At 28.5% G+C, this 17,663-nt stretch overlaps 1 protein-coding gene across 7 annotated transcripts in view; it reads right to left on the bottom strand.

Moving 5' to 3' along the window:
• The window catches only part of LOC129916972 (protein held out wings), a 109,293-nt gene that overhangs the window by 7,577 nt on the left and 84,053 nt on the right, over positions 1-17,663 (bottom strand). For all 7 annotated transcript variants that reach the window (XM_055997246.1, XM_055997244.1, XM_055997245.1 and 4 more), the window contains 4 exons: positions 10,277-10,393; positions 2,451-2,591; positions 2,005-2,104; positions 1,514-1,801 (listed from right to left, as the gene is read on the bottom strand). In XM_055997246.1, the coding sequence (XP_055853221.1) occupies positions 1,514-1,801; positions 2,005-2,104; positions 2,451-2,591; positions 10,277-10,393 (646 nt within the window). The remainder of the gene's footprint in view (positions 1-1,513; positions 1,802-2,004; positions 2,105-2,450; positions 2,592-10,276; positions 10,394-17,663) is intronic.

Here is a 17,663-nt window from a genome sequence, read left to right as displayed (position 1 = left end):
AATGATAAGGAGGGCCAGTACAATTACGAAAGAAAATTCACCCCATGAATCCGTTTGTAAGCTTTGGAGGAGTCATGACACCATCGGTCGGTGTAAATCGAGAGCTATGCTATATAGATGGCTATGACAATGCTCCCAGTGCATTATTATAAGTGTTGACATTGAATTGGACATTAGTATTTGTATGCTTTGAAAATTGAATTTGTGATAACGATGGGAAGCGTTATGGGAGCATTGGAGTAAAAGTAATTAGAAATAATGTTGAATTAATTTAATCGAATTTCTGTGAACAACAGGAGTTTACCTAAAAATATCTTTTATTAGATGCTAACACTGCCTTAAAAATTGACGCGTTAGCCATTTTCCATTGTATTAAGAAAGCCATCGTAATTTTTCAACCTTTTGCCTATACCTTTTTAAAATTGCTAATATTATTTATGAGAAGTTCATATTACTACTTAAAAATCCACTCAACTTTTTTAAAAATATTTTCCAAAGTAAGAATTAAAAAAAAAATGGAAAATGATGAAAGCCCGAGCAATAAGAAACACCATATGATTCAAATAATCCGAAAATAATGATAGAATAATAAATTAATAACCTCTTTAAATAAAAAGTTTGTTAATAAAAATAAGTCGAGGGATACTTGCGTGTATGTGCGAAAAGGACTATTACAATATTTGTTTGTTTTGGTTTTAGTTTTTACTTGTGTTACAAAAAAAAATTCTACTTTTCTTTTGTTTAACTATGAAATTTCTTCAAAAATGGCACAATAACAATTTATTAATTAAGAGAATTAAATAAAAAAGAAAATCAACCATTAAGGGCCAATTTTTCAATAGTCAGATAAACCTCAGATAGAGCTTATTCCTATGAATAAAAGTTTTTTTTATATTGACATTAATTCCTCTGATAGTCTAACTGACGATTGAAAAATCAGGGCTAAATTAAATAATAAATAAAATATTATAAATTATTTAAATAATTAACTTTATGTATGTGTAGGTTGTAATTATTAAATTCAAATAAATAAAAAAATTACTTTATCAGTTTTTTTTTTTTTTTTAAATAAAATGCGTTTCCTTACAAAATTTAATTAGGTACACATTTTTTTTTGGTTGTTTTCTTTTTTGATGAAAAAATTGCTTAGTTTTTGCTTATTTAATTTTTTGTTATATTAAGCAATTAAAATTGTTACTTTAAAATCTTTGTAATATTCTGTCACCTATTAATTTTTTTGTCGTTTATTTTATAAATGTTGGTTAAATAACTATTTTGATCTAGTGCATGATAAATTTTCTCTTGATTTCGATATATTTTTAAAATTCTTTTTAAAGAAATGATTATTATTAATTAAATGTGTATTATTTTTTTAAAATTATTTTTTAAGTTTGGTATTATTTTTTTTTTTTTAATTTTTAATAGATTTGTTGTTTGTTTGTTTATTTTTTTTAACTTAATTCTAGTTTAATTATTTTTTTGTTTTATGATTTTTATCTAGCAAATAACCCACCGCTATGGTCTGCGTATTCCGTGAGCAAGGGATTGCCTAACGCCGCCGCGTAGTTGTAATCACCGAAGGGGGCGAAAATCATACCATGGGCGGCGGCATGCTCAAGTCCGGGCTGTGCTTGTCCAGGTATTAAACTGGCCGCTGATGTTGGTACTGTCATTCGGATAAGGGGCGCACCCAGCGGGGTTGCTGTTGGAGCACGAATTTGTTGCGCCAGACCGGGAATGGAGGTTGGAAGCAAACGATTTTCGGCTGATGCAGCAACTACCCGACGCCATTCTTCTTCAACTGAAAAAATTTATTTATAAATTATTATATTTTTAAATAATTTAGTTTGTTTTTTTTTGGTTGATGAGAAAAAAAAAAGAATTACGAAAAAGTTAAATGTTAAAACGAATTTTAATAAAAAATTATTTTTTATTAATATTAAAATTTTAATTAAGGGAATTATTTAATATTTAGTTGTTTGTTTATTTTTTGAAAGGACGTACCTGCAGCGACTGATTTCGCAGTTGTATCTCTATATGTGCCATTTATAATAGCTAACTCCATGAGTTGACGTTTTTTAAGCTCATCTTCGCCTTCAGCTTGCTGTTAGTAGGTATACATCAGAAATAAAAATATTATTTATTGATTTGTATTAATTGGAAAAATAGTTTTATTTTATCAAAACACGTTTTTTTAATAAACAATTTGATTAAAGTTTGTTTTGTTAGTTTTGGGAGATGTTTTCTCAGTTGCACGCTTTAAGTTGGTAAAATTTGTTTATTTTTTGTGTATATTTGGAACCACATAATAATTTTATTTGGACGATCATAAACGTATTATTAAGCAGCGTTAATAAAGAGGATTTTGTTTTATTAATTTTATTATAATTATTATATTTTAGCTGAAAATGGTTAAGTTTATGTATAATTTATTAATTGATAGATCTTACCGGCACTAGCAATTTTTGAACTTCGGCAACAGCTTGGGCTAATTTGAGTGTTGCTCTATTTTCAGTATCTTCAACTGTGATAAGGACATGAAGATCATCTGATAAATGTTCCCAATTTGGTTTACCTCGATTTGCATCTTCCTGTAATGTAAACAAAAAGTTATGTGTCAAAAACTATACATTTTTCCATTATTATTGACGAGTAAAACTTAAAGCGAACAGTTATTATGTTTGGTGATCATAAAACAATGTTTCTTTTAACTTTATTTGCACAGGTTCATTAATTGATTAAAAAAAAGTACGTATACGCCACAGTCACCCATCTTTTAAATAAAAAGAAATAGTTGAACTTTTAAGAAATTTTTAGGGATTTTAGACACTTATATACATTCTTTATGAAGGGTTGATTCGTGGAAAGAACAGTTCAAGAAATGAGAATATATTTTTGCTAATAAACTTCGTTCTATTTTAGAAGGAAACATTAAATTAATTGTACAAAATTGGCATGTCCTGACATCATTAAGACATAAATTTTAAGAAAAAAAAAGTATAAAATCACCTACACGAGAATGAAATAAAACAATCGCTGCCGCTGCAATATTAATCCCGCCACACATAATAATGATGTATAGTGTCCAAGCGGAAACACTAGTAATAAACATTAAAAATGCATTTGCCAAAGCATTAAAATTTTTATATAAACGAAATAAACAAAAACCATTTGGCTTCTTTTAAAATAGCTAAACAAAAAATTACAAAAAATAAAAAAAAAATACATAAATTCATTTGAAATTATATATCCTCTAACATCTTGTCGTGTTTTTGCTTGCAAATACGAAAAACCAGAGAATACAGAGAAAAATTTTCTTTTAAACATGCGATTTTCTGAAAATACTATATTTTTTTTTTTATTTTCATTTCCATCGATGTTAAATTTGGATTTGCTGAAAATGAGAAAATGAGGTCACCCGCTGCGCGCAGAGCTATACAATAAAAATGCAGAACGAACGAACGATGCCAGTGAATATAATCGTAACTCAAAGTGATTCACTGGTGTCTTAGTTGGTGCAGTAGCACAGTGTACAACTTTTATTCCTGGTGAAATTAAAATATCCTTTATGCATTTTTTTTAGCTATGCGCTTAATGAAAACTGACGTTTATCACCAAAAAATGTGGGTGGAAGGAAAAATTTCGAATAATTTTTAGAAGACATTTTGAGGAAAGTCATAGCATAATACTGTCACCTTGATGAAGATTTTCTCTTTTATAGATGCCTAGGTGATAGGTGCTCTTAAAAAAAAAAAGCCATCAAATTGTTTCTGACTAAAATGTATAAAATGATTTTGGCACAAATATTCATTTTTCAAAGAAAATTCTTATTTAAACTTGGCTATAAATATTATGTAGGTATATGCAATAAAGGTGCATTGAAGTAATAACTAACAATATAAGTAAATATATGATTAATCGGCAACTATACCACAAATGAATCATTTCTTCCGTAGTCGGTTTCGATGAGGGGGAGTTGATTTTTTTTTCTTTAATTAAAAGCTTCAATACGTTATAAAGTGCTATGTTTAGTTTAGAGCATTTCTGTGTTAACACTATTATAGTTGCAACGTGTAAACATCAATAAATTAATTGTGCATACATAATGTGATGGTGATTTTTAAAGAAATGCAGCTGCTGTCATAGGTGACATGGCTTCTATTAATAATAGTTATGTATATATTTTGTTTGTTTGTTTTTATGATATTTTATTATTATAAAGATATTTTCGAAATTCAAATTAACCATTATTTCATTATTGTATCCAGAATCATTATAGTTTTTAGAAAAGAAAAGCGAAAAATTATTGAGATTCCCAACTACTCAAGTTATTGTTATATTAAATCCATAAATAAATAATTGTTTTAACATTAACATAAATATCATAAAACACATTTTATAGAACATTTTTGGCTGATATTTAAAAAATTTTAATTTGATATTTAAAAAATGTTAAATTGATATTGTTTTTTTTTTCGGTGCAGTATTCTATGTCTTGAAGTCATTATTTCTTTAGTGCTTTAATTGAGCTCACCCGAATTGAAAACTATATGACTTAATATATATTTTCGAACAAAGAGTTAAAATTTGAAATAAAGAAAAGGCTTAAAAGTTGTAGAATTTCAAAAACATTTGATTGTTAACTATTTCTGCATAGAATCACATCTTAAAATCGACATACATAGAATCGAAAGTCAAATAATATTATATGGAGCAAATCTTATAATAAAGAAAATTTACAAGAAATGAGTAGGTCTTTAAGGAACTTACAAAATTTATAATTTGTGGTGTTGTCTCCATGTTGTATAGTGTATATGAAAAAATATAAATTTAAAAACAAGATAATTATTATTTTTATTTTTAATTTTATTTTTAGTTTTAAAAACTTAATATTTACAACATTTTTTAATTTTAAATAAATAAATTGCGACGCGTTTCGGATTTAATCCATCTTCGGGCAGAGGTGTAGTTGACGTTTGATGTATTTTGTTTTTTTGCCAATTCTATTGTGGGTGTCGTATTGTGTAATATGTGTTTATCTCCTTCTTCCATTCTCATATTTTATTGCTGTGTCATATAGTGCGTTTTGTTTTATTGTTAATTTGTCATTAAGTATTTTGTCTTGGTTTGTCTTACAAAGCTAATAAGACAAACCAAGACAAAATACTTAATGACAAATTAACAATAAAACAAAACGCACTATATGACACAGCAATAAAATATGAGAATGGAAGAAGGAGATAAACACATATTACACAATACGACACCCACAATAGAATTGGCAAAAAAACAAAATACATCAAACGTCAACTACACCTCTGACCGAAGATGGATTAAATCCGAAACGCGTCGCAATTTATTTATTTAAAATTAAAAAATGTTGTAAATATTAAGTTTTTAAAACTAAAAATAAAATTAAAAATAAAAATAATAATTATCTTGTTTTTAAATTTATATTTTTTCATTACAAAATTTCATTTAAACACTAAATGAAGGTATATTTTTTTGAACAAAAAACGATTTAAACCATTCTTAGTTTCAAACTCAAAAAAAAAACAAAAAAAAAAAAAAGAACCATCCAATAATTTAAACTTTAAATCAATGAAATTGTTGGGTCTCTGACTTAACACAATCAACCTATAAACGCTCGTTAACATCAAAACAGTGTTTCAAAGGCAATTTACTATCGTGCTTGAATCGCGTTTTGAGTTTTGATATTAACGAGCGTTTACAGGCTGATTTTTCATTGGCAACAAAATGACATGACACCTTATCCAACGTTCGGTTTGTCCAGCAACAGTTCAAAACACTTACCTAAACGATTTGCTTCAAATTTGTTAGCTAAAGGTTTTGGGTTTTTGTCCAAATAAACAAATATTTATTGAACCATTATTAAAGGTACCTTTCATAGAACCGTTTCCTCCATTTTTGATTTCCTTGTTTTTGGTTTTTTTTTTTGTTTTATTTTAAATTTGTTTTTTTTTACAAATCAATTTTATTTTAAAATTAATGATAAATAAAATTAAAAATATTCATTTATACTACAAAAAGCATTAATATTCTTATCAACTTTTACCATAAGAGCCATATCACATTATTGCGTATTGCTTTTGTGACACTATCTTTAGAATAGGTACACAAAAAATAAAGAATACAGAATCTCTTGGGTGAATTTTAATGTTGCATCAAATTGTATTAAGTTCATTAAAAAAAAAGTAATGACAAAAATTGCAGCCCATTTTACTATGACTTACAACAAAATTCTAGCAATATCTGTGCTTCCACTGGCTTCCAGAATTTTTTAAAGATTTTATTAACAGATTGTTAATGCTTGGTTATTAAATTTTGTATGAACCACGAGTAATATGCCAATATTCATAAAATGATAAACATATATCAACTAGTTCTATAAGTTATTCAGCACCAATGTTTTCTGTTTTCCGTAGTTGAACATAACGGGTCACTATGGTGTATGCGAAACTTATTTTTGTAGTTGGTGCAAATTTTCAATACATATTAATGCAAGAGAATCTCTTCTTATTTTCAAATTGTTACACTGAAGTTTGTATTTCTTTTGGAAAAAATGCATTTGAAACAGTAAAATTCACATTATACTGGGCATACATGAGACGGATTCATTTTTAAAGCAGTTACATATACCAGATATATACAATCGAATTCTGTTAGACTTTCTCAGAAATAATTTCAAAAATATCCAAACTTAATTTTAAAATCGTATCCTATATCTGTAACTTACTGTAATTATTATCGAATGATTTATAATCAAAATTGTAAAATGACGCGTCAAGTTTACAAAAACTTGACATAAGGTTAAATTAAGTTTTTTTTCATTTCAGAAATGATTGCATTTTCTAAAACGCAGTGAGGTGATTCCATTCTGTTCATATACATAACATCAACGGAAACAAAATAGAATGTCTACCGAAACTAATTAAATAATTTTGATGATTCAAATATACTTTATTTCTAATTTTATTTTACTTTGACTTTCTTTAAAACAGATTCTTTTTGCCTTTGAGCGATAAATATATATATTTATACCAAATAACAAGAGCTAGTTTCATCACCCTACTAAATCGAAAAAAAGTTTCCCTCTGTCTTATGAATTCAAAATAAAAAAAAAAAAATGTCTTGATGATTTCACTTCACATTAAGACATCTTGCCGCCCCGTGTCGCACGATCATCATCGTTGTTGTCTTTGATATACATTTATAGAACAAACATTATATATATTTATCTATAAAACAAGTATAAAATCAGAAAAAAAGTCCATCTCACAAACAATTAAGATTAAATACAATTTAAAATAAAATCGCTCAAAGCTACGGATGAATGATTAAAAATAATCACAACTCATGCAGAGTACTTATAATGTCTGTGAGTCTGAGTATATTGTATCTATCTATCTGAAAGAATAAATGTAGATTCCCTTTGGCATCAGTCAAATATAAAGTCTGCGGTGCGGCAATTTCCCGAACTTCCCGCCAAGTCTCACTCACATATAGGGTATGTAATGTATTTTCTTCATGCCAAAGTATATCCAAAGACAATGGCTTTCACTTTCCATCTGCATTGCATGAACTGTCCGTCTAATGCAAGCACTTAAGGCCAAGGCAGCATTTTTTATACATATGTATTTTGTTTTCTACACCAACTTTTTAATGATTACAACAGAGACAGAAGCGGGCCGTAGGAGAACTACATAGTGCAAAGATTACAGAGTTGTCTTTTTAAGAATAAAGCAAATTTTTTTCAAAAAGATTATACATATCTATTAGATTTTTTTAATTTTCACGTTTAAACTAAAATGCTCCATCATTTAGTTTGAAAAGGCCAAATGTTTACTTTGCTTACGTTCACTTATCTATACGGACTAAGCAATTTCACAGATGATTAGTATAAACTGGTCTAACCCTTTGTTAGGAGTTGTTTAGTCATAAAATGTTCATATTTTAATTAGAAATTTGTTTTTTTTTGTCAATTTTTGTTTAACTTATTTATTTTGGACCTATTTATACCAATAAAAAAGATTTAAAAAAACTCTAAATAAGTGTTCTGTCTGACTCTGTTGCTAAACCTTTTGCTTCAACTTTCTTAACATTTTATATAAACGGTGGATTAAAAGAAAATATTACTCATACACCCTAGTGACCCACCCAACGTTCCAATTGTCATATGAAAGACCTGTCAAGGCAATTTTCTTAGGATATAGGTAAATTTAGAATAGAGTTGATTTTAATCTTTTATTTAAAGACTTAACATTTCTTGAGTAGAGTTTGTTGTATAACTTTTATTGTTGTAGTAAAATGTTTTGGCATTTGGTGTTTTTTTTTTTCACCAAACTGTGACAATCTTTCAACTAAGACCACGCAATGAGCGATAAATAATTGACAAAAGTAATGATTTAATCATCAAAAGGTGAAGGGAAAACATTCCAAGAATTATTTGAACTATCCGGGGAAAACAGGGCCGAAATGTTATAAGTGGCAAATAAAAGTAAACCAAAAATCATTTGAAAAATAAGGGAAAAAGCAGTTTAAAAAGTTTTCAATAGTGCAAGACAAACAGACGATCATTTCTTAAACAAATAAATAAATTCTATAAGATCACGTAGAAACAAGTGACTTACAAATGAGGGCTCTCACATCAGGTTAGATATGTTCAAGTTCTCGAGAAAATAGGAAAATAAACTCACAATCTTTCAATTTAGCCCTTTACCCCGAGAGTTTTTATTTAGAATAAAATTGAATGTTTTTCAAAAACAGGCACAGCTTCTCGAAAATCAAAGAAAAATAGGGTCCCTACAGCGGTTTTCGCATTGAATACTGATGCAAATCTCTTCCATAAATTCTTGTTGACGTAAGGGACAAACAAATTTTTCTTATTCGAATACTTTTGCCATTTGGAAACAAGTTACGGGGTACGTAAATTCCATTTAGAAATTCTCACTTCGAAAGTAGTAGTTTTCTTCCCACTTTGGAATAACCAGTGTGCCCAAAATAAAATAGATTTTTGAATGAATAAAATGGAAATGTCGAATGTCGTTTCCGTAAAAATAAATTTTAAAAAACTTTCTGCTTCTTAAAAAGATTGTTGTGTGCCCCATTTTAGAAATTAAACGTAGGTATTTTAGGGCCTTAAATACACAAACTTTATAAAAATTAATAAAAGAAGAAAATGATAAAACAACATTTTAAAATTATTTAGGGTCATCCATATCTCTATAAATCCGTATATGATTTTCACAAAATTTGTGGCAAATTTCTAACTTAACACAAATTTTTTGCAAAAAGGCAATTTAAGAATCGATTAAATTTTTATTTTTATTTTTGTTATCTGGCAACGCTGTTTTATGCACGTAGAGTGCAGTTCAGCATGTCCATTCGCATTCGAATTCGCATAAAAGTGACCAAACAAGATACACAGGAAAAGATATGTGTAACCAGAACCGGGACGACCGACGCGACGCATCGCGACGTTGCTGGTGCTGCCGGCCGCTGCCGATGATTTTTCCGATCTTATTTTGTTGTTTTCCACTTTTTTTTTATCTCAATTTACTCGTACAAAAATGTGTAATACTCATATAGATTGTACAGGAGGTAAGAGTCTATAGATACAACACATTTATATGCATTTTTTCATATTAATTTCGTTTTGTTGGGCGTTGCGTTGCGTTCGTGGTGCGCAATTGCGGTGAGTATTAAATTTTATGCGCAATGCGCTTTCAATTCGTATTTTTAAAAATAGACCTTTCTCCCGCGCATCATCACAAAACAAGATACAAAAAAAAAGTATCTTCATGTAGTTTAAGATTTCAATGCTAGAGGGAGAGAGTATATTTTTATTTTTATTATTTTTTTGGTTTGTACGATTTGTAGCATCCGCATCTAATGTTAATATAACATTTTACTTTTACTAGAGCACATGAGTTGTTGTTGAGTATTTTTGAAAAAAAAAAAAAAAAAAAAAAATACCCCACCCACTAGAGATCAAGTGCCACAAGAACAATGCAATAAAGTGCGTATCATAGTTTTTTTTTTTAAATATTTTCTTCTTTTTCACAGATGAATTACATTTTTATTTTCGCAATTGTGTCTTGTCATGTTTATGAAAAAAGAAAAGTAGATAAACATGACCAGGGAAAATAATATAATTGAATATTTATAAGTTTTTGATTTTAATGAAAGTTTTTAACAGGTTGTAGGAATGTTGTATAAAATTTTGTTGTTTAAAAGTTTTTAATGTGAAACTTACCTTCTTTTTGTCTCTCATAGAACCTTTTCCTCTGACCATTATTTTACAACCAGTCTCTTGTTCTAATTGTTTAGCTGTCATACCGCGGGGTCCTAGAATTCTTCCAACAAAGTTGAACTGAAAATAAAAAAAAAAAAAAAATAGAAAATTATTAGATTCAAAATTAAATTTTATAGTTTTAAAAGAATTTTAATTTTTTATATACATTATTATCCGCAGATAAGTATTATTTATATTTCAGACAGGATCATAACATTATAATTTTATTCTTTGGACTTCCACGTACCAATTTTTAAAGCTAAGCCTTATTCTGAGGAAAATAAAAAACAATTTAAAATCAACGAAAACCACTTTGTTTTAACTATATTTTGTAATGATTTTGCGTTGAAGACAGACGATGATGATGCACGATGGTTAATAAATGGAAATAGAAACAAAAGCTGAGGGTTTCTGCAAACCTTTTACATAATATTAGAGAATCGTTCAAATGCCGACTTTTCACGAGCCGATTTCGTGCGGCGAAGATTTTCGACGTAAGTCGACTCGTGTGAACGAAAGCCGCAAGTGACAATCCCCTTAGAAGGTTAGAAGAATCCTAGTAAACTTTAGCCCTGCGACATATTGTGCGGCTAAAATCGACTCGTGAAAAGTCGGTAAAACTCTAAAGCGACTCCTCGGATAAAGTAGGTAATATAACATCTTCTTTTTAAAACCAGAGTAAAAAATGTAATGTTTTGTCATGCAGCTTCTTTAAAGGGTTAAGAGTTCATCGCTTCTAACGTTCTCACATACTCGGCTCAAATTGCAATTTTTTGATCCGAAAGACCATTAAATTTTGTAAAGAAATGTTGTTGAAATGTTGTCATTGATCCTTTAATTTCATTACTATAAACGTTTACAGCACACCTTTTGTATAGTTTGTTCTTGTATTTTTGAAAATTTTGAATAAACTTTGTATAAAAAAAATATTAACAGTAGCTTCAAAAATGTGGATGTTAGGAAGGTGCTTAATTAACCCCCTATAGACACACCTCTTTTTTGTGACGTGATAGGCACACGGGTGCGAATTTGGTTTATACTTTTTCAAGTCGCTAGAACTTTTTTCGGTCACAATATTTTACAGAGAATAAAGTATGAAATTGATGTAGAATATTCCGAGGAATTCGAATATTGTATTCACAATTCCGAAAAAAAAAGTTATTTTCACCCTTATAAAGAGACTTTTTTGTGACCACTTTTTTGAAAAATCGTAATTTTTTTATTTTTGTCCTGCCAAATTCGCACCCTTGTGCCGACAGAGAGTTAACCTTTGATTTGATACCAAAAAAAAAATCCTTAACTTACTCGTCGATCATAATACAAAGAAGCAGGACTTTAACAAAAAAAAAACTCACATTCCTTGCTCCAAGCCCTTAAACGGGTTGAAAAAAAATTCAACTTTATCTTTTATCTTAAAGAAACTAAATCTTATTCACTTCTAAATGAATACTTATTGTTCCAGTCAAATATTTGCTTTCCTTTAAAATGCATTCTTTCAACCAAGGCGTCATTTCCTCTTATATCTTCACTTAACAAAAATAGGAACTTACCTGAAACAAAAGTAGATTAAAACATGACTATATAATATTTGCATGTGATGATAAATAATAACAACCTCGATCCATTTCTCTACTAAAATTATATCTTACGTAATTTTCTTCTTTCATTTTCTTTATTATTAAAGTGAAAAAAAAAAGTTAAACATACACATGCATAACCCCTTACATCAATAAATTGCATTAGCTGAAGCGTGAAGAATTTATTTTCATTTTCAAACTCACAGTGCGGCAACAAAAAAAAAATAAAGAAAAACAAAAAAAAAAATGAAATAAGAAACCACCTAATTCTACTGAAACGAGAATGAAGGCTTCACTCCTACAAGAAATCTTGGGTTTTCACTCACTTTTCCATCACCTTCAAAACTATGTTAATGTCTAAAACGCCAAATTCAAATTAACTTTATTTCATCACTGGATCTTTTTGTTTTAACAATCAATTCTATTGATCAATTTGAGTCATATAACAATAATTTTAAATGCATCATCGGGTAGGTGTAAGTTTTGCTCTGATTTTAGTTTATTTTATATTTATGGCGGGAACTCGTTCTGTCACAAATGATTATCGCTATTACTTTATTTTTTCCTTTATTTTCACAAATCTTAAACACAAATCACTCGAATCTCGATCACAATTCATTGACTGATTTTCTAATTTATATATGAATATTGATGTGGGTGCTGTTTTGCTGCATGCAGTATGCATGCATTTACTGAGTGTGTGTTGTGTGTTTTGAAAGGTTTTCCATTTTAGATCACAGTGGTGATTGATCTGGAGTAATCGTCAAGAATGATTTGATCGTAATATGTTTATTGAAAAGGGGAAAAACTGGAAGGAATCACGGTTCAGTGAACATGGAAATTGTCTTGAAAATAGTTTTTGAAGGACAGACTGTACTTTTTAAAGTATGTATTTTCTTACACGGTTAAAAATGTTGTCGTAGTGTTTAAGACAACCTTCGAAATTAGGCCCTTTTCAATACAAAAAAAAATAGTTTTTAATACTTCGATTTCATTACACAGTTTTAAAATAAATTTTGCATTAATTTCAATTAGTTTTGTATTAAAAACCTTATTTTAAATACAAAAAGCATTAAAATGTAATAAAAAGTTTTAAAATTTAAGAAATTTTACCATAACCCGAAAAAGTACCTACAAAAATATTTTGTTCCAGATAAAAAAACCATTTGGTAACCCTTTTTTCTGATGAAAAATATAAATAAAATAATCATAATTTTCACTACACTTCAAAGGTGCTTTGTGTTTTTTTAAGTAAAATATATGAATTACTGAAAAATATTGATCGGCAATAAGATTGTACTTTAAATATTTTGAGAAAAAAATAATAACTTTTTTTTCATTTTAAAGAAAAAAGAAAGAAAAAACTTAAAATAATAAAAAAGAAAGAGAAAGGGAAAAAATCATTACAATAAACTGAAACTTAAAATTTAGGAAATCGTCCTTGATTTTTAATACAAAAATATAAAATTTCAATAGGTAAATCTTGTATTAGACTTAGAAAAATACTACATTCAAAGTATTAAATTTAAATAAAATTTTGGTGTTGCCTCAAATGTAGCCCAAATTTTCGTAGAAACTACGTCAAAATTTTTACAACGATTGTTGTTGAATTTTGCTCAAGCAAAAAGAACAAATAATCAAAATTCTTATAGAAACAAGATATTAAACACAATTTTATTAAATTTGAAATAATGGTAGTTTTTAAAAAGCTTTTGAACGTAAAAGGATGGTGTAATACTAAAAGGTTATAAATATTTTTGAATCAAGAAGTATTTTATTTATTTTTTCAATTTCTTTTAATGATATTCATATTTTACTTTTAAATTTTTTAATAAAAAAAAAATATTTTGCAGAGTTTCTTTTTTACTTGTTCAGGGTTGCCATATTTATATGTCTATACTATAGATTCCTTCGATTTTTTCGGTTTTTTTTTGGCATTTTAAAAATTTTATATTTCGGTCAAACTACAAAAATATGACAAAATTAATTATGTGACAATTTTTACTTTAAAATAGGGTTGCCACATTTAAGTGCATTTTGAATACAACTTTTCTTTCATTTGAGAATATTGACCTTAGTATTTATTAGTAATGTAGCTGGAAGCAACCCATCCTAATTTAAAAACTAAATATAAAAAAAATTCGTACAAAACTATGATTTTCCCATTTTTAGCTAAACATCTCTAACCAACAACTAAAAATTATTTCTGGAGCATTTTCTTCTACTAAAAACACGCTACCCACGCAACATAGGTTAATTGAGTCTTCTAGGCCAAACATCATAAATCGAATCTTGCACACTTTAATCATTAATCAAATTTTACTCATTTGGCAAATTAACTTAAATTTGTCTATGCCTCAAACCATCAGAGAGCAACTACATCACCTACGCATTTATTTGCCGCGTGCCACCTCTCTGGAACTTTATTTCGTTTGCTTATATTTTTTTTTTCTTTAATTTTCTTTAATTACAACAAAAAGATCTGATATAACTTGAGTTAACATTAATTTAACTCGTTTAAAAAAGTTAAACAAAACAATGCGATCTTCTGGCTTCTGCTTTTTGCTTCTTCTTCTTTTTGACTTGTGTAAATTTGTCTTGTCTACTTGGATGGAGATCACAAAATGAAGCTTCAGTCAACCGAATAATAAGCAATTAAGGCTTTTGTTTATAAATATATAAAAAAAAAGATAACTTAGCTTAGCGAAACATAATCACATTTAAAATGGAAAATAACTATGTGCGGCTTATTTAGCTGGTGCTGAGGCTATACGATACGAGGTATCTGTTTCTAAATCAATTTAATATTACTTCATGAGCGATACAATAGCAATGCATTTGCACACCTTTAAAATTACTTATAACTGGCTCTAAGGGAGATGTATTGGTTCTATGTACGAAAGTTAAGTTTAAGCTAAAGGTTTTACAAAGACTGTTTCGAAGCTCGAAAAATAGATTCAAAAAATCTCAAAACTTCAAATTTTTTTGAAAAAGGGCTTTATTTCTCGAATTGTGGCCATGTTTTCTTACATAGCTTGAAGCCAAAGGTGCATAAATGTTCGACCAAGTTGTGTGTTTTATTTGCATTTTGTTGACAATGCATAATGGCACGTGTTTGAGGAGGATAGATGTGAGTAATTTGAGTGAGATGTGGTTAACAGTCTGATACTTTAAGGTGGATATCTGTGACAAAGCATATAATACACTAAAAAAAAACTCATAGACCAAAATGAATTGTCAAACTAAGCCTCTGTTTGGAAGCCCACCAGATGGCGATGATGGCAAGTCTTTTCACAAAAAAACCCTAACTCTAATAGACAGTAATTTATTAAACTCCGAACATTAATTACCCAATTGCGCTACCTTTTAACCACCTCTTCACGTCTCCAAACACATGTGGTACAGCTTTAAAAAAAAGATTGAATGCCATTTGTGACAGGAAGAGGTGTGGAAAAAGTAATCATTTGCTGATTGTGTCAGTATTGTGTTGTTGGACTGACTTTTTGTGTTGGCCCATTATTTTTTTCAAACAACGAACAAAATTTAAATGCAAGTAGGGAAGTTGATTTGTGCCAACACAAATTACCTTTTATTGTGTTTGTTTGGGGATAAAAGAAGCTTGGGAATAAGTTATAATGATGAGGTCTAACCAAAAATATGTTGGAAGGTTAGCAGTTTCTTTTGAATGAAATTTTTTTAACGGTTTGTTCCAGTTTCAAGTTTATTGTTTTGTGGTTCGAACTAACAAAAAATTAGAAATTAGTTTTAAGTTTTTCGAAAGCTAATTAGCAAGTGTGTATCCAGATTTGATTTATTAAATTTGAAGACAACAACGATCTCGTGTCAACAGAAATCGAAATCAGAAATTAATCTACTACATTACGATTGTTGTTTGCTTATTTAAGGTTATAGTGAAAAAAGTTTTTCTGTCTTGCAAACTTAACAACACCAGAATGCATATCAGTGAACACATCTGCGAATAATGCGACAAATAAAAAAAAAAATAAAGGCCTTAGGATGCAACCCTCAGGAACACCATCAGAAGTAAAAAAAATATAATTCACACAGTTGCACTTGATGAAATAAGTACTTTTGTAGTTTAAAGCAGGAAATTTTTAGGTATAAAATAACGCCTGTATGTTGTATATATAAAAATTTATGAAGCAAAATATCAAGAAAAAAATCAAGGAACAATTCGTGATTCAAATGAAAATTACAAGCCACTAATTTTAACAAATGAGTGGCTCAATGCTAAACGAAATTAGATTCCAACAAATAAAACACTTTTCCAACTAACAATTTTGCTTCTCTTAATCTTTACAGAAGCTGTCGTTGCTTCCGTAAAGCTTAATAGAAGAAAAATTGTTAATAGGGTCTTGTTACTATAATTTTCTCATAAGTTTCCTGTGACTTTTTTAAATTGCAATAAGCTTATGTGGGAGACTTTTTGTACACATGTCCATAATAGTTTTAAATTCTCTAAAACGATGATTCAATTAATCGATTGTAACGCATTAATTTCATTGTTATAATCGTTTTTAACTGAAATCGTGATTTAGGTTTTTGTTTTCACATAAAACGTGACAAAGAATTGCTAATTGATTTTTTGTTTTGTGTTGCCTTGATTTTTATATTAAACCAAGCAATATAGTTTTTGATTGATTTGATTTTATGCAGACAAAATAAAATACAAGTTGGCACGAATCTTTTTGTATTTTTGCTACAAGGTTTAAATTAGTACCTACCATCATGGGAAATATAAAATAAATTGACAAGAAGGTTAGATGGGCGTAAGAGCGTCCATAGACGTCATGCATCGAAGTTGGAAAATTTTAAAAATCCCTAGCAAATGACAAGGCTTAAAATACCATTTTAAATATTCGAAGAATATTTCTTTTTTCTATGGCCTTTCTTCCTTTTTATTTGAGACTTTTTTTAAGCTTACAGTTGCCGTTTTTTTTTTCACTGGGCTTCCTGGATGAAAAAGAAACTCCTTTAAAACTCTATGAAATCGCATAAAACATGGCCTTCAAAAAGCTCAATAATACGTCTAATTTTTCGTTAATCTAAATGAAATAACTTCAAATTAATCTATTTCAAACAAAACCAAAGAAGCCTGTTTAAATTAATTAAATTCATAACTTGATTGTTTAAAAAAAAAAAAAATTAATTATTTCTTTGTGGTCATGAATGTTATTATATCGATCTAATTTATAAATACAGGAAGTCCCTTAGGTCATCATTGACCTCCAGACTAAAAATACACGCATTCTGTTAAATTGCATTTTGCCATGTCTGATGCGCGAAGCCTTTGGCATAATAAAAACTAATTAATTAATAGGAAATAATTATTTATTATTTTCTAACAAAGATAATATACAAATGAGAATACGAAAAAAAAAATTAATCAAAAATTTATTTCTGATATCATCGAGCTTAGGCTAGGCTAAAGTGACATCACAATGCAAAGCACAACTGAGATAAGGGTTCTAATAATAGTTTGTAAATATCTTTTTTATCTAAAAGATTGTTTGTTTCTTGATATGATAAAAAGAAAAGCATTTTGTACCTGTTTTTTTTTTTTAATTCATTTGAATATCTAATAAAGTTTAATTCTATGAGGCAATAAAGCTAAATGTAAAGGGCTTGAATTAATGACCAATTTGTGTCGTTAAGTATGTTTGAGACAAAGTCGTTAAAAAAAAACTACCTTTCTTGCCTTCGGACAAACCACAAAATATTAACAAAAAAAAAAACGAATTAAGACCAAT

Source organism: Episyrphus balteatus, chromosome 3 (assembly GCF_945859705.1).
Source record: "Episyrphus balteatus chromosome 3, idEpiBalt1.1, whole genome shotgun sequence".
Classification (NCBI taxonomy): Eukaryota; Metazoa; Arthropoda; class Insecta; order Diptera; family Syrphidae; genus Episyrphus; species Episyrphus balteatus.
Note: the sequence above shows the minus strand (reverse complement) of the source record. Positions and strands in the feature narration are given on the sequence as shown.